Genomic DNA, 21,176 nt, shown 5'->3' on the forward strand with positions numbered 1-21,176 from the left:
GTCGAGGTGCAGGTGATGATGGCAGAGATTGAGATGAAGGTGGTGGAAAAGGTGGAGGTGGGGTGGACGTTGGTGGTAGAGACGGTAGAGGAGGACTGGAGGCAGGGGCGGAACCAGGATTTAGGTTCCGCCTGGGCTGGGCGAAATAGACAGTAAAAAAATTCACCACCCAATACCTATGTATAACATAATTTTTTTTGCAAAGTCATACACTAATATATTCATGAAGAAACTCTCAAGTACAAGCACTAAATAAAACTAAACAATGCGGAAAAAACTAAAGAAAAACAAACCTCAACAATGCAAAAGCGAGTAAAGCTGTTTAGTCAAGGCAGAAAAGTGACTCCATTCTTGTCAAACAACACATACAAACAATATAATATACAATCAATTTATTGAACAAAACAAATGTAATCAATTTCTGGTTTTGAATTAAAAAAAACCAAGTGTACTCACATTATTTAAGTTGAACTCGTCGATTTTTTTTAGAATAGAATTCGTCGATTACTCCTTTAGGATCGATCTCTTCAGCATACTCTCTTTTAATGTTGAGAACCATAGTATCTCTCAAATACTCATCTTCCATTTTATTTCGAAGAATGGTCTTAACTAGTTTCATAGCTGAAAATGCTCGCTCCGTGGTAGCTGTAGAAACCGGGAGAGTCAACACAAGACAAATCAACCTGTAGATCATACTGTAATGTTCCGACTTACTTGTGTCAACTAGCTGAAGACATAAATCACTGAGAGTCGACAAATTCTGAAACTTCTCATACCTAATAACATCAACCTTGTAAAACTCAAGTTGTAGCCGTAAGTGGTACAACTCTTGTTGATTAAAATCAGCAGGATTAAATTTGCTAGCAAGGGTGCAAATTTTCTCAATATCAAACAATCTGAAACTGTTCTTCAGTTCTAAAGATGAACTTAACTTTAAAAGTTCTACTGCAACATCATCAAATTTATAGTTTAACTCTTCTAATTGAAAATCAGTTGCAGAGTTAAACACATCATAATGATAATGATGTTCAACTGACGAATCATCCCTTTGTCGAACATACCGAAAATCATCCATATATCGAACACTCATATCTGGGAAATCAATGCCAAATTTCTTACAAACTGACTGGACAGAATAAAGGATAACATCAAAGCCACTATCTCTCAAAGAATGAAGCAATTCTTTTGTTGTTGCAACTAAATCCATGGCATTCAAAATGTCAATTGATTTAGTTTGTAATTCCCAACAAAGTAAATCTGTAATGCCCATAATCTTATGCATGAAGTGAAGAACAAATAAAAACTTAAATGACTTCAATGCTTTTAAAGAACCTCTAGCTTCCCCACGCATGGATACCGAAGCAGTGCCACAAATGCTAATTCCTTCTAACACAGTTATTATTGGACCATATTTATCAATCATACTACAAATACTATTAAAGTGAGATCCTCACCTAGTATTTGCAGCTCTTTGTAAGGTTCCAACCTGATTAGCTCCTCTACCCGTCTCACGTTCTCCACTAGCAATAGATTGTTCAATCTCAATACCATGTGCAATGTGTAACTCTGAATGGCGTTTAGCAGAAGCACTAACAATGTTCGCAATATTGTTTAACATTGAAAAGAAATCCCAGAAATATTCTTGCTTTTGAGCAGCCCCAACTAATGCTAGTTGTAAACGGTGTGCAAAACAATGAACATAATAAGCATATTGACACTCTTCAAGAAACAAAGCTTGCAAACCATTAAATTCACCCCTCATATTACTTGCACCATCATATCCTTGACCTCGCATATTTTGAATGCTCAAGTTATAATGTGTAAGAGCATCAGATATTTTCTTTTTAAGCGTTGATGATGTTGTATCACTTACACTCACAATATCAAAAAAACGCTCACGCAAGACACCATGAACATTAACAAACCTAATAACAATAGCCATTTGTTCTTTGTTAGATGCATCTTTCGCTTCATCAACTAAAATGCAGAATTTAGAATTTCCCACTTCATCACGGATTTCACTTCGAACTCTAAAAGCAAGGATATGCAAAACATCGTTTTGTACTAAGGGTGAAGTATAAATAGCATTTTGTGGTGCATTATCCAAAACAACATTTGCAATATCAACATTCATTCTAGCCATAAGTTTGATCTTCTCAATAAGATTACCTCTGTTGTGAGAAGTTGTTGACTCATTATGACCCCGTAATGCACAAGCTTGCAAACTTAACCATCGGACAGCCTCAATAGTTGATTTTAAGCGCAATCTGTTCTTCTTTACCTCTTCCATAATTTGAGCATTCATGACCTTATCAATATGTCCAGTAACATTCCTGAAATTATGCAGAGCACTCATTGCTTTATTATATGGCGAAGAACAACTTCCAACATGAATCAAAAATGCACATCTTTCACCATCATTAACTCTTTTCCAACTCCTAAACCCATCAATGGTAAAAGCATGTTGTGTGGCAGTATCTTTTTCAAATAAGAAGCATGGAAAACAAAAGGCCGCATCTGTCGAAACTGAATATTCCAACCATGAAAATTGCTTGAACCAAGTGCATTGAAATCGCCGACGTTGACTTCCAAACACAGTACATGGATACCTTTCTTTGTCCATTGTAGGTTGAAATGGTCCCAATTAACTTTATGTATGCACGCTTAATCTCATCACGATCATTGTAAGGATATTTCCAAATTGGGATATGTAATCCCGGATCTCGTTCAAGAGATGTAATATCCACTTCAATTCGTTGAGCATCCGGAGTTTGTTGATTATTACTTCCAACATTACTTGTGTCTTGCTCATTTGTTGACGACGTAGGTGTATCCGGAGTAACATGACTTGGCTGAGCCTGATCATTCTTTGACTTAAAAAATGAAAACAATGTTTTTGTTCTCTTTCGATCCTGACTCCTGTAATAAATTAAACAAGCAATGAATCATTAATGTGACTATGCGAGCTCTGAAAGTTTCAAAGTAATATGCTTGCTATTTGCTAAAACAAAAACAGAAGTAGCAGCTAACAGTCAGAATCGTCCACATTATCCAATTAATATTTGATAAGCTGTATTATCTAAAATATGCTCTGTTTTTTCAAAATGAACTACAGCATAGTTTATAAAAAAAAAAATTTGGGCCGGGCTACAGCCCACCCCAGCCATGGGCTGGTTCCGCCCCTGAATGGAGGCATGAATGACGTGAACGGGGCGGCAGGGTTGACAAATGTGGATGGAGCGGCAGACAAGGTGTTGCCGGAAATGGAGGCGGAGCTGGAAAAGGTGGAGGTGGAGGCGGGGTTGTTCAAAGATTTAGTGGTATTGTGTTTACAATTTATTGATATTGCAGTTGGGTATTTAGTTTGTAGAATAGGATGGTTTATATTTGAGTAGTACTCTATATATATGAGAAATCTTATAATATATATCCAACTTTACATAAAAATATTATATGGATATAAAATTTAATGAAGACATATATTAAAATTCTAAAATGGCCATCATATTAGTTAACATTGAGGTGGTATTAGATTCACGGTGAGCAATCGTTTAAAATTTGATGATTAAAATTTGATGATTTAAGCATCTCCAATAGTCTCTTTATATGAACTCTTAACTTGAAATTTAAAAAACAAGTGAAAAAAATTTGCTACAAGAGGCTTTTAGTGACTCTTTAAATTACTAAGAGTCTCTCCTCTCTCCTCTCTTTTGAAGAGTTCTTAAAGACTCTTAACTAAGACTCTCTTTGTTTTCAAATACTTGACGTATGACTTTTGTGCACACATTTTTAAGTGCATTGGAATTAAAGTATAAATTTAATATTATTCTAAAAATAAATTTTAAAAATAATAATTTTAAGTATGCAATCAAAAACTTAAAATTGTGTGCCAAAAAGTCAAACGTCAAGTATTTGAAAACATGAGAATATTATAGGATATATTCTCTTTCTCTCACCACTTTATTTTTGTACTCTTATGATTGCATACTATTTTTAATAATTGAAAAATGGATAAGGAGTGAATATGAAGAGTATTGTTTTTTTTTTTTGAACAATATATGAAGAGTATTGTTGGAGATGACCTCACATTAACCTACTAGGTTTCAATATTTTATAATATATTTAAGAGTGAATTAAGAGCATCTCCAGCACTGTCCTGACTAGGTTCCTTAAATATACTCCCTCCGTTTCAATTTACATGTCCACTTTCAAGAAATTTTTTTGTTTCAAATTACTTGTCCACTTCAACTTTCAATGCAAAATCATATTTCCTAAATTAATTCTCTTCCACATATCTCTTATTTATATTTCCTAGATTAATCTCACACCACATATTATGCTCATTTAATGCAATTAATTTGTGAACAACCACTTTTCTTAAACTATGTGATTTTTTGAAAGTGGACATCTAATTTGAAACGGAGGGAGTATGATAAACAATTCAAATTCTAGAAAGTAGGGACTCTATATTGATTGACTACTCCAACAATAATCCTTATTTGTGTTCCCTATCATTATTATAATATTAAATTCAAATTTTTTTAACAAAAAGATAATGAAAATGTGGAAAAGAGTGTGCAAAAAGTGAGAGTTGAATATTTAAACATTAAAAAACCAAATGAGGAATGAGTTAGGAGTTACCTATTTATGAGGAATGAAAAGTGGATCCTAAAGTTTAGCAAATGAGTTGACTCTCATGGAATGAACTTTTGTCCATATTCTTCAAAATTTTAGCTTAGGATATCATATAAGAGCATCTCCAATAGACTCTTAGAATCACTCTTAAATATAATATAAATTATTAGCTCTTAGCAATTTAGTGTACATGTACTCCAACAATGTTCTTTATATCAAGTCTTTATTTATTTTTATATTATTAAAAATTTAAAATACATTGAACTCATAAAAAGACAAAAGAAAGTGGAAAGAAAGAGAGTAAGTGGAACAAAATTATAATAAAATATTAGTTAAGAGCTATCTAGGGGCTCCTACAATTGAGGAGAGAGAATAGGCTCTTAAGTTTTTAAAGAGCCTCTAAGAGTCTCTTGGAGCTCAAAATGAGCTTATTGGAGATGCTCTAACTAAGCCGTTGGAGATGCTCTAGTAGTCTATGGAGATACTCTTGTACTCGACAATATTTAAATGTTAGAAGAGTAAGAAATAATATCTTATTATTATACTATTAAATAAAATTTAACAACATTTAACAAGTGAGTTAATTTATTTTTAAAAAAAACAAGTGAGTTTGTGGATATGCTCTGATAGGGAGATGCTCTCGCAGGGGACATAGTGAGCATTTGACTCGCAGAAGAAAAGGCAATCCAAGTGGCTCCTCACTTACCCACCCTGGCACCCCACACGCACATAACACATACTGAAATGTGGCGTCGAAGTTTGAGCACCACCGCGTTGACGGACAAGAAATGGGACGCCCTTGTGATCGGTGGTGGCCACAACGGCCTCGTCGCCGCCGCGTATCTCGCTCGCTCCGGTCTTTCCGTCGCCGTCCTCGAGCGCCGCCACATCATCGGCGGTGCCGCCGTGACGGAGGAAATAATACCTGGCTTCAAATTCTCGCGTTGTAGCTACCTTCAAAGTCTCCTCCGTCCTTCAATCATCAGGTACTAATTCTCATTTATAGGATTTTCACAAATTCGAACACTCAACGTCCGTTAAGCTGAGCCAGGGAGATACGATTTGACCAGCTTATATTGTTATGATCCTCCTGTATAGTAGTAATTGCTGTTACGTATATGTAAATTAGGCTAAATTTGGATGATATAAATTTGCTAATATTAGTTATTTATTGTGACATGATTTGGAGTTTCGACGCTTTTATTGATTGTTTGGTTCGATGTGAATGACAAGTGAATTAGAGTTGGGGAGACATGGACTGAAGCTGTTGAAAAGAAATCCCTCGTCATTTACGCCTTGTCTCGATGGACGATATCTCCTTTTAGGTTCTGATAAGAAACTTAATCATTCTGAAATTTCCAAGTTCTCTCTGCGCGATGCCGAAGCCTATCCAAGGTCCTCTATCTTCAGTTTGTATTGCTAATTCTGTTATTTTTTTTATAGTGCATGATATGTGTGTGTAACGTGCGCTGGGATGGAATCTAAAATCTGAAATGTGATAGTTCGAATTTTAATGATAGGAGTGTTCTTTTTGCTGAATATATGCATAGGTGATAGTTTCACTTATACTATTCTAGAGATTTTCAGCATTGTCTTTTCAGCAGAGACTTAATGTCATATATATTATATACGCTGTAGGCATGTATTGTAGTGATATATACTGATTCTATTTTGCAATCATGTGACTAATGAAAGAAGAAGAATTACCCAAATCTTTTGTAACGAGAAATTGGCCAAATCTTTTGTAATACAAATTAGCCAAATCTTCTTACTTTGATTTATTTTTATTTTGCATCCCGACATTTCTAAATTTCCACACAGGAGTTGGTCCTCCGGATTCCATCCATTGTTTATAATGATATAAGGTAAAATTGATAGTTTGGTCCATCTGAATGATTAATAATCTGATTTTTGTGTAAGGACATTGAATATCTGGAGAGTAACACTAACACGTATCTGATTATGTATGTAGGTATGAGAATCAAGTAGAGAGTTTCTGCAAGTTTATAGATCCACTCTTAGATTCATCTACTCCTGAAACTCTGCAAGGTGACTCATCATTTAGTTCACGGATGAAGAATAAATTACATAAGTCGGATTTCTGGGCTCACTTTATGCGCCGCTCTCTTTCCTTGGGACAAAAAGAAATGGTGTAAGACTTCATTCTGAAGTAGTATTAGGTGCACTCTATTTTCAACTGTTTTGGTTCGCCATCTTGTATCTCTCTTTATATATAATTTAACCTAAATTAGCTGACTGATTATCTTGCTTAAGCTATTAATTTTACGCTGGAGTTTTACCGTCTTAGTTTGATTTTTTTACAGAGATTTCATGGACTTTCTAGTAGCACCAGCTTCGAAGGTTTTAAATAACTGGTTTGAGGTTGTTGCACAATTTTGCTTGCCGCTGTATCTACTTCTACTTCGTGATGTATCACGTATGCAAATTAATAAAATCAAGAACTTTATTATGTCAACCATGAAATTAATGACTCTTTTCTGTGACTGTATGCTCTTCACACATGTGTGCATTTGGGTGCTTGCATGTGAAAAATGCTCAATGTGTTAAGCTTCCTGTTCATATGAGCTTTTGCAAAGAAATTCTTTGTTTTTAGGAAGTATGCATTTTTGATAATGTAATTAAGCTTAAAATTTGTGAGAAAAAAAAAGGAATTGTTTCTAACAAGTGCGGACTAAAACTTCTTCTTTGCTTAATGTCCTATTAAATAGTGAACCTTAAATTTTCTGTAGTCTTCAAAGCTATAAGCTAAAGTTCAAATAATTTGTGTTCAGTTCTGAAATAATATTAATGAATAATGCTTTTGTGAAAGTTAATACTGTTGAAGAGATTAGATGCATGCTAGGAATGATTAAAAATATATAAAATTTCGTTTCAACCTAGAAGCTTATCTGAACATACAATTCTTTGTTATGGAATTAAAGGGCTTATACAATTATTCATTAAGAAATTAGAGGATTTGTATCTGCAACTTCTGGAAGAACTCACATGTCATATAGTTGCCGCCTGGCTGGGCTCATTGCCAGAAACAATAAGGGTTGTGTATCAAAGTGGCCACCATTCTCGTCAAAATTTCACTCAGCTACCCGATCACCGTGGGACTCATTTAAAGCACTATCAAATGACTATATATATATATATATATATATATATATGGGCAACATTCAAGAGAGGGACTCCTTATATGGAGTTACATAGTGCGCCACTATAAATCATCAATTTTATTATAAATTCTGTTATAGAATACATATAAAACGTGATTCTAATATAAAATACTATAAAATAAATCTATTTTAAGTAATTTAACACTTAAAATTTGATTAAAAAAGTATATTTTTGAAACTGATTCTACAACAGGATAATTCTGGATAATTATTATTCTGTTATAGAATCATGTTGAGATATTTCATAATTTTAGATGATCTTTGGAATAAAAAAATTGTATAACTTCGTTTTCGGTTTAATAATCAAAATTTGCAATTATATTTCATAAAAAATATAATAGAATATATATTATGTATATATTTATAATGGTGTGCTACGTAACTCCATATAAGAGGGTATGCTATGGAGTGCTACCCTATATATATATATATATATATATATATATATATATATATATATATATATATATATATATATATATTACATCTGTTAAATTTTGGAAATCTTCAAACTGCAAAGTTTTGTAATGTGTGATATATGTTAGTCTTCCTACAGCAATTTTAGCCTGGTGAATCATCTACGGATCAACGTTCACATAGTACAAACTACTGGTCACAGTTCGTTAGATTACTGTCACAATACTACAAATCGGCCATCTCAGTTTTACAAATCAGCAGCCAACTTGTTTATGGATGTATTACAAAGATCATTATAGATTGCAATACTACTTTACCAATAGATTAGTTTTAGACATAGGCAATTGGGTTTTTTAATGCTTTGATCACTAAAAATCATGTACAAGAACAAATTAAGGTTGATGAAAAAACATATTGTCTATGTGCATATATGTGTTTTAACGTGCCTCTGCATGTATAATTGTGATTTATTTTTATTATATGAGTCACGTGTAGTACATTTCATCTTGTGACTAGGATTCCGTCAAGATTTGTATCAATAAATTTTCTAGATCTAACCTAGTGATATTTATAATGATTTCAGTGTTTAATATGAGTCCCCGAGGAGATCGGGTAGCTAGGTGAGATATTTTGACGAGAACGATGGTCGCTTTGATATAAAACCTGAAACAATAAACAGTTCAATAAATTGCTTTTTTAAATGATTATTCTTTATGGAGAAAACCATTTTATTCCTGCTTCAAATGCTCCTTTGATCCAGTCATTATTGCCTCTCATGCTCCTCTTTCTCAACTTAATATGTGCAGACTGATGTTCTGAAGGCAACGCTTGCAACTGATGCTGTGATAGGAACTGTGGTATGAATTACATTATCAGTACATATATATTCATTACTTAAAATAAGTCAGTTTCTTCTCTCTATGTTATGCACTTCTATCTATGCAATCATGTGTTTCTCTGTGTTTCAACTTCATTTGGCTGCAAGAGTTTATATGCCCTCTGATAAGTCCCAGTTCAATCATTTGTTGGGCCATCTATAAATTTTTAACATCATGCGTAGAATTTAGATCATGTGTAGATTTTCTAAGCCAATGCTAGATTGTATAATTGTAACAAAATTTGGAAGATAGAACATTGAAAGAAGAAAAGATGAGAAGGGAATTGAGTAGAAAGGATAGAATTCAGAGAGGACTTCCGACAATAGCTAGGAAAAGAAACATCACAATTCCAGAGAGACAGATCAGATTTTGCTAGTTTGTTTTAACCTGAGATTTTATTTTTTTTATCAATTAGATCGAAACCACTACATTACATAAATCCTATAGATAGTTATATAGGAACGCACTTAGTGATACAGATGAATGCAATTGCTTTCCCGTTCTTTCAACTAACATTCTTAGAAGGATCGCAGTGCCGTACATTTTCCTGCTTTTAAGTTACGTGACAGATTAGCCAAAATATCTGGTTAATCTTGTTTTGACTTTCTTTTATCTTGTTGCATCTTTATTCAAAAGAATAATATCAGGTGTCTCTATAGGGATTTTGGTCTGTGCTATATTTTGGCTTCTTTTTTTTTTTTTTTTTTAATTCCTCTCAGTTCTCACTATCATACAATACAACCATGTTTGCACTTGTCAACTATCTGTGACTACTTCCGATTTTGTTTTTCTTTTCTGTTTGGGCTTCTTAATCTAAATTATATGGTTTTCTCAGTTTACCAGAGTACTTTTGTCCCAACATCTTGCCCCTTGAATAAGGCCTGGGTGTAAAAACACCTCAGATCCGCTTGAGACCTTCCCAGAACCATTTTTTAGTTGGATTATCTCAAGTACAATTAAGTGCCTGAAATAGTTTAACATTCTAACTACTTAGTTAATGTAAATACTTCTGCACCTTAATAGTGATCCTGCTAGTTTGGCATGTTCTTTTTTCCCTACTTTTTTGTCTTGCAGTCAAGTGTCCATGCATCTGGGAGTGGATATGTTCTACTGCATCACATGATGGGAGAAACCGACGGTGATAAGGGAATTTGGTCGTATGTATTTCATTTACAACATGTAGGCTGTGTTTACTTGATCCCATTTGAGCTCACAGAACAAGCCTTTTCGGTTTTTTAATGTGGAAGATTCCTGTTAGGAGCTTTTAAATTATCTCCTTTTTTTTGTTGCTTCTGAATAGTTTTTACCTCTCATGCCTAAAGCTTTAGAACTTAATGTTTGTTTAGTCAATATATATCAAGAATAATGCAAAGAGAGAAACAATGTTATTATTGAATTTTTTTTATATTGTTCTACTGTGAATGTGTAGCACAAGTCTTTATCTTTATTTTTCTTTTTAAAAGGATTTAATGCTTGTAAATCTAGGTGAACTTTCGATGTCCATTTATCATCGTAATTTATTTTCTTCACTCTAACTTTTCACATTATACTTGGATTAATTTTCTTACAGATCCCACTGAATTGTGCCTTTCGCCATTCATCTAATGCTGCCTATTATTGTGAATTAAATAAATGTATATTTGTTGGTTTATCTGGCATGCTCTTTAAACAGGCAATATTAACAACTATCGTAATTTGTAGGTATGTTGAAGGTGGAATGGGCTCAATATCTCAGGCCATTGGTAGGGCTGCCAGTGAAGCTGGGGCTACTATAGTGACCAATGCTGAGGTATTCTAAATGAAGTTAATTTTAGCGTCAAGATTTCTTCTATTTGGTAGTTAAACTAATTTGTGCACCTTGCTTGTTTGATGTATTTCATCTTCTCCATCGAGAAAAAGAAAGTATATAACTTTTATGTTGGATCTTCTAAAATTATATATGGAGTTTTACAGAGGCACACATGTACATTATTACTATAACAGCTATGTTTTTTATTATTGAGATAAAGGTGCTAAAAAACATTAAGACCCTATAATGTGGTACACTTGTATCTCTTTCACTAAATTTGGGTAGAAGTTGTATGTTATCTTGTTTCATTAAAAAAGCTTTCAGTTACTTTTAGTTTCCGTAAGATACTTTCCTAGTAGGAGGAGAAATATGTGTTCATGACTTGATTCATAATCAGGCATAAGTTACGGTGAAAACTAGCCTTGGTATTTCTTTTGCGGACTAAGAAGCTAGAGCTGGAGACTTATGAGGCAAATTACGGACATCAATTTCTTGTAAGCAAGTGTAATATAACCTAAAATCAAATTTTTACCTCATAACTGGAGCATATTCGCCAAGTTAATATTTCACGCAGCATACCAGATTTTCTCTTATGGGGTTCTGAATTTATATAGGAATTAAAAATTTAAAAATCTTTTCAGATTGCTTTAAATTGGAATCTTCAAGACCATGTGAACGGCCTGTCTAGAATACTGTTCAACCTCACTCTAACAGATGATCATTCTTTAGTCTGGTTTCCATGACGGAAAAGTATCTATGTTAAATTTTCTTGATGTTGTTGGTTTTGTCACCTCTTTGCTGTTGTACTCCTGTTTAATCTGAATTATCATCTGCTCTAAGATTTTTCCTACAATATACTCCCTCCGTCCCTTTTTAGTTGTCCACTTTGCAAAAAACACACATATTAAGGAGCATTAAATGATAAAATTTGTTTTCGCCTTTGTTCATAATTATTGCATAGATTGGTGGGAGTAATTGCAAAGTCGAACATTGAAACTTGGAATCTAGGGGTAAGTTAGCAAAAATGTGTTAAAAAATGCTTTGAAATTCCAAATGAGACAACTATTTAGGGACAATTTTTTCTTACAAAGTGGACAACTAAATAGGGACGGAGGGAGTATCTTGTTGCTGTTCAAATAGATTTCTGTTTTTATCACTTGCATGATATGACGGTAATTTACATACAAACTCCAACTTCAAAACCTATAATTGTTGGATAAAGATAAGAAACTATGTAATTTCTATTGCGGCTTAAGCTAATGCCAGTGTTGTGAAAAGCGCGCCTAGGCGCAAAGCGAAGCAAAGCGCACCCTTAGCGTCTCATATATGTCGAGGCGAAGCAACTTCAATGAAGCGCACGCTTTTAGCCTTGAAGCACAAAGCGCGCTTAAGCACGAAGCGGTAGAAAAGCGCGCTTTAGCGAAGCTAAGCGCATAATAAGATATTTAATATTATTGGGAACCAAAAAAAGAATTTTGGGTCACTTTTAAGGCCCAAAAGTACTGACCCATAACAAAAAAAAGAATTTTAGGCCCAAATAAAAAGGCTAAATCAGGCTCTAGCTTTCAACAACTTTAAAAGGGGAAACCCTAGCCGTTCAAAATAACCCCAATCCTTAGTTCAAAACAGAGCAGAGGTAAGAGGCCTCGACGTTTAATAGATGAGGACGAAGAAGAAGAACAGGAATTTGAATTTGAAGAGAACACTTTTATACATGAAGAGTAAGATCAGGATTTTGAAGATGAAGACTTCGATGAGGATGACTTTGGTGAAGATGATTGATAAAATATCTACCCGTTGGGAGCTGGAAGCCTGAAATTCTGCCTATGAAACATAAATTTCGAATTTTAATATTTAATTTTAAGATTTTTTTTCCCTCTAAAAGTATTGTTTAATATATTATAAAGGATAAATTAAGTTATTTTTGGCTTAAAGTGTGATTTAATATATTATGAAGTATAAATTATGTTATAAACCTATATACATATATCCTAAATAATAAATAATTTTTTTTGTAAAACATGCGCCTAGCTTCAAAGAAGCGCGCGCCTCACTTTTGCGCTTTGCGCCTAGGCTCCAGAGAGTTTTGCGCCTCAGTGCGCTTAATGCTTTCGATAACACTGGCTAATGCAATGTATGCAGTTTTCATAGGAATTGGCCCTGCTTAAGTTGGCTCACTTCTTAAGCAGACTCAGATGACTGTAATTATCTGTTTGTGCTGTTCCGTTTGATAAGTGAGGTGGTAAAATATACTGGAAGATGTAAAATAAGCTTTGACTTCATTATTGTTGAATACCTCCTGCTTCATCTTTAAAATTTAAAATGTTGATCAGGTCTCGGAGTTGATAATTGAGGATTCTGGCACAGTAAACGGGGTTAGCTTCTTTTCCATAGATTTCCTATGTGATATATCACATGATCTGCATCAAATCAAACAATGCATGGGATTTACAGGTTCTGCTGTCTGATGGAACACAAGTGCGTTCTTCGGTTGTTTTGTCAAACGCAACACCTTACAAAACTTTCATGGTATAAATATAATATTATTTTTTAACAGGTGACTTAGTAAAATAGTATCTGCATTTGGCCTGAATTTTTAACAGTATTGTAATGGGTAAATGGCCTTTTTATGTAACAGGAACTAGTACCTAAAAGCATTCTTCCTGATGAATTCGCTTCTGCTATCAGTAACACTGATTATAGCTCTGTAAGATACTAAGACTGTTACGTCCAAATTTCCTTTCACTATAAATATGTCAGAGTGTGTCTATATTCCAATAAGTCATATGCCATGGTGCAATAGTAACTTTGCTATGCATGGCAGCATGGAGATCTACTTCAATGTGATTAGTACATTGCATTCCGTGGATCTTGTTACAGTGTAGTTTTCACTTATTGATTCTAAGCTATATGTTACTCCTAATTATTAGAATTGACCTATTATACTACACCCTCTATCCCATTATCCTTAAATGAAGATGTGCCTGCAAATCTGAGTATTAGCGTACTCAGACTTAACTTTGTCAGTTCAAAAAAATTAAAGAAAAACTTCTGCCTGTCATTTGAGATGGTGTAGTCTTATTATTCCAACTTACAGTTTAGCACGCATGATCACGAGGTTATATATCATCATTACTGCTTTAGAGGTTAAACAGCATTAAAACCTCAAGCCCTGAGACTTTCACTTTTGTACTTCAATATAGTGAAATATATACAACACCAGATAGATATCTGGATTAATATTATTGTGACATAACTGACGTTAATGAATTGGTATCCATGTATATATCTTTGGTGCCCGTGATACTTTATACGAGTAATCTGACATCAAAGGTATTTGCTGGTTCTGCATTTACTGGAACAGGCAACTACCAAAATCAATGTAGCTGTTGACAAATTGCCAAAGTTTAAGTGTTGCAAGTTGGGTGATCCCAGTTCTGGTCCTCAACATGTGGGAACAATACACATTGGATCTGAGAGGTTTGCGACATTTTTTGTTTGTGTTCAATATAACTTTTTGCATTCAAGTATGGAAATTAAATCACTAATTATTGTTGTTTTTCTCTCAATATCTTCTTATATTGGAACTCAGCCTTGTAGTTCCTCGTGGCTAGAACTCTTTAGTTCACATATTTAATATGCAATTTCTTTCTTGAGCATGCAATTTCATTGGTGAAGTCTAAATGCTCAGTTTGTCAACCAAAGTTGTACAAGCATAAGCCATATGTGTATAGAAGTCTTAATTGTTCACAATTCTATTATGAACAATGTATGTGCTTTTATGTTCTGTCCTTTATCAAGTTGAGCTAAGACTTTACTTCTAATTCATGTGTTACTCATTAGTATGGAAGATATTGACTCTGCCTGTCAAGATGCCGTAAATGGTTTACCATCCAGGAGGCCTGTTATTGAGATGACAATTCCTTCTGTCTTGGACAAGACTATTTCTCCCCCAGGTACTTCAGTCCTTTTCCATAGTGTAGTTTACATATTTTTCCATGTACACAATTAAATTTGTTTCTCTAGAGTCTAGGCTGAATAATATCCCTTTCTTTTCTCTTCATGTAAGACTTGAAGTCCTGCTAACAGTGTCCTGTGTCAGCTGCACACTATTGGCTTGTAACCCTTTTGGAAAATGATACTCATTATGATGCTTCGCTGTCGATAAAGAATGGGGTCTGGTGTGAACCTTACTCACGTGTAATTGAGATACTGAAAATGTAGCAATGTCATTATTCTAGATCATATTGTACTAAATCAAACTAAATATACCCGGTATGTTACAATACCCTTGTTTCTAGGAGCAAACAGCTTCTTTCTGTAAAACCTCAACAAAACCTTGAGAATGTTAATTTTCTTTAATTGTGTCGAATTATTTTTCTTTTAGACATGTCAAAAAAGATGGTTTTTCAGAAAAAGCTAGAAAGGCATTAAATAGCGAAATAAATGTCATTTTCACTAACGACAGTATGATGGAATACACTATAAGTATAAAAGATCATGTTTGCTGCACAACTCAAACTGACACACCACGATACCTAGTATGTGGTTTGTATGGCTTGCTCACTATTAGTTGATTCAGGAGTCGGGAGTAATTTCATATTCTATAATAATAGTTCATAACCAGTATCCCACATTTTAAATTCGTTCACAGTTGCATAATGTTGTGTTCGGATAACTGTATTGATATTGGCTATTACAAATCAATTCACCTGTTTCTTCATAGGAAAGCATGTGATTAACTTGTTTGTTCAGTACACACCATATAAGCCTTTCGATGGCAGTTGGGAAGACCCTGCATACAGGGTGAGTATATTTTGTGAAATTAAAATTCCAAGATTAAATATTGTACCACTTCTTTAGCATATCAAATATTAAGGATTGACATATTTTATATTGCTCGCTGATATTGTCAGAAAAATAAGTTGTGATCATGTATGGTTATGCTGGTGGCTGGATAAGATCATAGATGAATAACTGCTTGTTTTGCTGCAGGAATCATTTGCACAACGATGTTTCACTTTAATTGACGAGTATGCCCCTGGTTTCAGTTCATCGGTGATTGGCTATGATATGTTGACTCCACCAGACCTTGAAAGGGAGATAGGCTTGACAGGTATAGTAATTTTACTTCCTGAGAACAAACACTCAAAAAGGAACCAATAGAAGTCGAAAAATCATTATTGGGGTTGTGATAAAGTCGGTATGCAACATTTACCAGAGTTGGCGTTCCTCATTCCAGCAGTAAATCATCTTTGATGCCCTCTTTCTCTTCTTATCATTTGTGTGTGCTCGTGAAGGGTGTAGTGTTGTTAAATTAGCATACTGGAGCGGTTTTTACTTCAGATATTCTGTTGCCATATTGTAGGCATGAAACGTCTTATTAGTCGGTAAATTCTGGTTTAACTAAAAAATATACCATGTCCTCGTGAATACTATTTGACAGGAGGAAATATCTTCCATGGTGCCATGGGACTAGATTCTCTCTTTCTGATGCGGCCTGTCAAAGGATGGTAATGCTCTTGCATGAGATTTTAACTGACAGAGTTTCAGATACTCCTTGGTGGAGAATAATATAGACTATCTGGATTATGGGTACAGGTCAAATTACAAGACTCCGTTGCGCGGATTATATTTGTGTGGAAGTGGATCACATCCCGGAGGTGGCGTAATGGGTGCACCAGGACGGAACTCTGCACGGGTGGTTATTCAAGACATCAAAACCTTTTGAAGCAATGCCTCTATTATGTCTGTACTGTCATGTGAACACTTTTTTTCTTAGTTTATCTTTTTGGCAAAAAGAATTCAATGCTTCTAATTTGTTGACAGAGTTTGATGTATATTTTAGTTGTTGCATTACTTCGTTCGTGTCTGTACTATCATGTATATGTTAGGCACATAACTTCAAGATCCGAACACTTGTCTCGAGTAGTGTTTAGAAAAAAAGAAGACAATTCACAGGGGCCGTTTGGGTGAGCTTAAAATAAGTACTTCTTGATTAAAATAAAAAAGTGAAGTAGAAGTTGGAAGCAAGTTAAGACTTTATAAGTGATTAAAGTGTTTGGAAAAGAAGTAGAAGATGTGAGAGAAAAGTTAGCATTTGTACAATTCACAGTAGCATTTTTTAATTCTTCATGTCTTGAAATCTCTGCATGATTGCTTCATTACTTATAGTCTCGAAAATGTCCCTTTCGATGTATGTCACAAGACAGTCATTTAACCAAGCATTTCCCATTGCGTTTCGAAGTATACTTTTAATAAGATTCATAGCTGAAAAATCTCTTTTCACGGTGGCGATTGCAACGGGCGATATCAAAGCTAACTTAATCAACATGTATACCAAAGGAAACCCAATATTCATCTTCTTCTGAACCATTCTGAGCAAGTTCTCCAACCCCTTTTAGATCTTTAAAATCTTCATCACCTCTCAAGTCTTCAACATAATTTTCAAGTTGATCCTCAAGTGTCAAAAGATCTATTTCATCAAATTCAAGAGGATAAAATCTAGCAAATTGGACTAATCTTTGTTTATCAAAAGCTATGAATGAATCATGCGGGTCAAGACATGATATACATGTAAGTAGCTCGATATTCATATTATCAAAACGTTCATCCATCTCCTTAAGTTGAAAATCAACTACCGCCACATGTAATTGTGTTTTGTAATGGTGATGATTTGTAACCTTGTGAGTGTTACGCTTTGATCTTTCATGAGGGACATATGGCTCATTCATGTCAAGAATATCAATCTCATTCTTTTCACAAAAACTACTTACATCTACTAACAAATTATCCCAACCATTTTCTCTTAGTTCTTGTAACCTTTTTTTAGCCACTTTAAACAAACATGTAGCATTTGGAAGGTTGGTCCTTTCTTTGCAATGCTTGTGATAGATCATTAGTAATTGCCAACACATTTCTCATAAAAAAGAGCAAGAATGCAAATTCATATTCACCCATAATTTCAATAAGGCGACTTATTTCACCTTTGTGAATTGCAAATGATGGCAATTTTTTTCATTTCTTCCAGCACTTCAAGTGTAGAAGAAAAAAGAGAAATCACACTAATAATAGTATTATAGTGTGAACTCCAACGTATTTCTCCCGGACGTTTTAAAGTAACTTCTTGATTCATGCCTCTTCCGGTTTCCAAAGTGCCTTGAGAAATTAAAACCAATGGCAATGCTTCTTGATTTTTTGAATCCTCCGACTCATCATGACCACGAAATGGCAATGCTTGCATTAAAAGCAATCTTACACATTCCATTGATGCATTAAGCCGAGTTCGGTAGTTAGCCTTAGCTTGAGCTGAAATTCCGGCTATCATAATATCAACATGTTGTTTTTGTTTTAGTAAATCCTCACAAGCTTTCTTGCATTTCCTGTGACTACTATGATGTTCATCAATATGCTTTTTAAGCCTATCTTTCTTTTTCCAATTTCGAAAGCCTTCCCTAACAAATGAGTCATGATTAAATCTATGATCACCTAATTCGATATTAAAAAAGTAACAAAATAGACAAAAGACAGCATCTTTACTTTCACTATACTCCAACCAATCATGAAATTCTCCAGACCAATCCGGATTAAACTTGTGAGGCTTTCCTGAAAATAAAGTAACAGGATAATTTATTAGTCTCGGTTGACAAGGGCCTTTAGTCAAATAAGCTCTACGAATTCTTTCACGCTCCACGGAATTAAAACCAATTACAGACATAGAAGGCCGTAATCCAGGGTCTGCTATTATTTGATCAGAATCAACATCATTATTAACAATTGGAATATCTTCTTGAATGACTTCCATTGGTGAATGTGTAGGATTCTGATTTTGATGAGTTTTCTGAGCATTACTAGACTGAGTTTCGACTCGTGCACGATTTGTTCTTATCACAAATTTATCATGCCTAATTTATAATACATAGTTACATTAATTTGATTTGATAATTTAGATCATCCAAAAATTAGGTTTTATCTACATAAGTGGAGCATAAGAACAACAACAAATTCAACTATTTAAGTGTTCAATAGCATAAAAACAGAGAAGCAATTATCCCACATATGAATTTAAATACCCATGTCAAATTCTGAGATTCTGAAGAAAAGGATGAAAAACATACCTGTATTATTTTTTTTTAGTAGAAAGAAAGTAAGCCCAGAAGAATCTTAGATAGAAGAAAATTGGATGATGAATTGATGATTGATGCGACAGCTGTGATTATCAATCTCCCCAGAAGTCCAGAGCTCCACTCCTAATCTCCCAAACTCCCTCTCGTCTCTCTGTTTTATATTTTTGTCCCGAGAGCCAGGTTCTCAATTTAGAGGTGTGTATTGGATTGGGATTTTAAATCATTTTTTTGCATTCATGAAATCCGAGGATATTCAATTGGGATTGTTTGAAATCCATTAAAATCTTGAGGTATTCAATTGGGATTTTAAATTATGCTACAAAATCCGGTGGTATTCAATTGGGGTTTTAAATTATGCTTTAAAATCCGATGGTATTCATTTGGGATTGTTTAAAATCCAATAAAATATGATGGTATTCAAATGCTGATGGATTTTTTTGCATTTCATAAAATGATGGATTTTGTGGCATTCTTCAGTGTAATCCCACCAAAATCAATGAGATTTTGAAGCATTGTGCTTAACGGGGGTGTATTCAATTGGGATTTTAATGGATTGTTTTTAGTCTATGGATTTTAATGGATTGTGTGTGATTTTGATTTTGTGCGGATTCTTGATAAAATGTCGCAGAGTTTATAGGATTTAAGCACAATGCTTCAAAATCTCATTGATTTTGGTGGGATTTCAAAAAACTTAAAATAAACTGAAGAATGCCACAAAATCCATCATTTTATGAAATGCAAAAAAATCCATCAACATTTGAATACCATCAGATTTTAATGGATTTTAAAGAATCCCAATTGAATACCATCGGATTTTAAAGCATAATTCAAAATCTCAATTGAATACCACCAGATTTTGTAGCATAATTTAAAATCCCAATTGAATACCTCAAAATTTTAATGGATTTCAAACAATCCCAATCGAATACCCTCGGATTTAATGAATGCAAAAAAATGCTTTAAAATCCCAATCCAATACACCCCTCTAAATCCTATAAACTCTGCGACATTTTATCAAGAATCCGCACAAAATTAAAATCACACACAATCCATTAAAATCCATATACTAAAAACAATCCATTAAAATCCCAATCGAATACACCCCCGTTAAAATACTAAAAAAGAAAGCCCCTTTTACGAAAGTCAACAACTATATTTTTGTGTATATATATTGTATATAAATATATTAAATCGAAAATTATAAAACCTAGTGTGGTCCAGTGCCCCCACCTGCACTTATCTCCCTCCGCCACTGCATTTGTAACTTTCAAAAAGTGATTCTACTTTTTTACACAAACGGGTCAAAAAAAGTAGAAGACAACTTCTTTGAAAAAGAAGCGCTTCTTATCGATCGCTAAATAGGCACACAGTCTATTCAAAATTAGCTTTTATGTCCCGTTGCCTTGGGTCTAGATTTTTTCCCTTTTTTCTTTTTTACTTTTTGTCAAACGAGCAAATTAATGTGGCTCATAAGCGAACATGCGGTTTCAAAATTTTATCTGTTTGGTGATAAGCTAAGATATGAACAGTGGCCGCTCCCTGAACTCGTACCGGAGAGTGGTGGTAATGTAAATAGGTGTGGCTGAAATCGTAGGCATAGGGTTTAAGATCGCGAAGAAAACTATCGGCCTCTTGTTCCCAAGAATTGCCCATACATACAATGCGCCTACGTACCTACGTACTCTTTTTTATAGCGGATCAAACCGGTACGTAGTCCTTTTCTCCTAAGATTCCTAATTAGTTTAGACTCCCCTTTCTGCTGTCTTCCTCCTGAAAAGGACCCAATACGATGAGGCCTAGCCTTGGGCGTTGTAGACTCTCGACCGCCCAAGGCTTACTCCAAATGCAAGAGCGCTTCTCTACTCCCCGACAGGGACAACCCGCCAGACTACAGAGATAGAGCCTTCCAGGGTATATCTTTGAGAAGGTTCCACAAGCTCCCCGACAAGGACAACTCGCCAGACTATAGAGTAAGGTCTCTGTTAGGGTTATACTGAAATATTCGTTTGAAGTATATAACAATTATTTGAGGATCTTGAATGCATGTTTTCACATTGTCTCTATATTATATATTGTAGACAATCTAGTATCAAATGGGATAGCAGAAGATTAGATTGTCAGACTCCTTATATAATATAATAAGGGTTCA

At 34.4% G+C, this 21,176-nt stretch overlaps 3 protein-coding genes and 1 long non-coding RNA gene across 6 annotated transcripts; 1 reads left to right on the top strand and 3 right to left on the bottom strand.

Annotated features, from left to right (window-relative positions):
- Positions 1–457: 457 nt before the first annotated feature.
- On the bottom strand, positions 458–1,351 carry LOC135152749 (uncharacterized). Its single transcript, XM_064093838.1, has one exon. It carries the CDS (start codon positions 1,349–1,351, stop codon positions 458–460), a length of 894 nt encoding a protein of 297 aa, XP_063949908.1.
- LOC108221379 (uncharacterized) lies at positions 462–2,913 on the bottom strand. The gene is made up of 2 exons (XM_017395261.2): positions 715–2,913; positions 462–645 (listed from the first exon to the last, which is right to left on the bottom strand). The coding sequence occupies exon 1, from the start codon at positions 2,621–2,623 to the stop codon at positions 1,451–1,453; it is 1,173 nt and encodes a 390-aa protein (XP_017250750.1). The 5' UTR covers positions 2,624–2,913; the 3' UTR covers positions 462–645; positions 715–1,450.
- Positions 2,914–5,240: 2,327 nt separating this feature from the next.
- Positions 5,241–16,760, top strand: LOC108223370 (uncharacterized). 2 transcript variants are annotated; one of them, XM_017397578.2, is made up of 16 exons: positions 5,241–5,621; positions 5,869–6,030; positions 6,608–6,787; positions 6,960–7,017; positions 9,041–9,091; positions 10,187–10,269; positions 10,814–10,901; positions 13,235–13,276; positions 13,356–13,430; positions 13,540–13,608; positions 14,266–14,381; positions 14,745–14,857; positions 15,628–15,707; positions 15,897–16,017; positions 16,348–16,414; positions 16,503–16,760. In XM_017397578.2, exons 1-16 carry the CDS (start codon positions 5,380–5,382, stop codon positions 16,630–16,632), a joined length of 1,677 nt encoding a protein of 558 aa, XP_017253067.1. In that variant the 5' UTR covers positions 5,241–5,379; the 3' UTR covers positions 16,633–16,760. The 2 variants fall into 2 exon arrangements, with proteins under 2 accessions (XP_017253067.1, XP_017253068.1); XM_017397579.2 differs by having other exon boundaries at positions 5,482–5,621; positions 5,825–6,030.
- Positions 16,761–17,794: 1,034 nt separating this feature from the next.
- LOC108222154 (uncharacterized) lies at positions 17,795–19,319 on the bottom strand. 2 transcript variants are annotated; one of them, XR_010292075.1, is made up of 3 exons: positions 19,019–19,222; positions 18,441–18,506; positions 17,795–18,355 (listed from the first exon to the last, which is right to left on the bottom strand). It is a non-coding gene; the product is annotated as an uncharacterized LOC108222154 (long non-coding RNA). The 2 variants fall into 2 exon arrangements; XR_001806913.2 differs by having other exon boundaries at positions 17,795–18,506; positions 19,019–19,319.
- Positions 19,320–21,176: the final 1,857 nt, after the last annotated feature.

Source organism: Daucus carota, chromosome 5, assembly GCF_001625215.2.
Source record: "Daucus carota subsp. sativus chromosome 5, DH1 v3.0, whole genome shotgun sequence".
NCBI lineage: Eukaryota > Viridiplantae > Streptophyta > Magnoliopsida > Apiales > Apiaceae > Daucus > Daucus carota.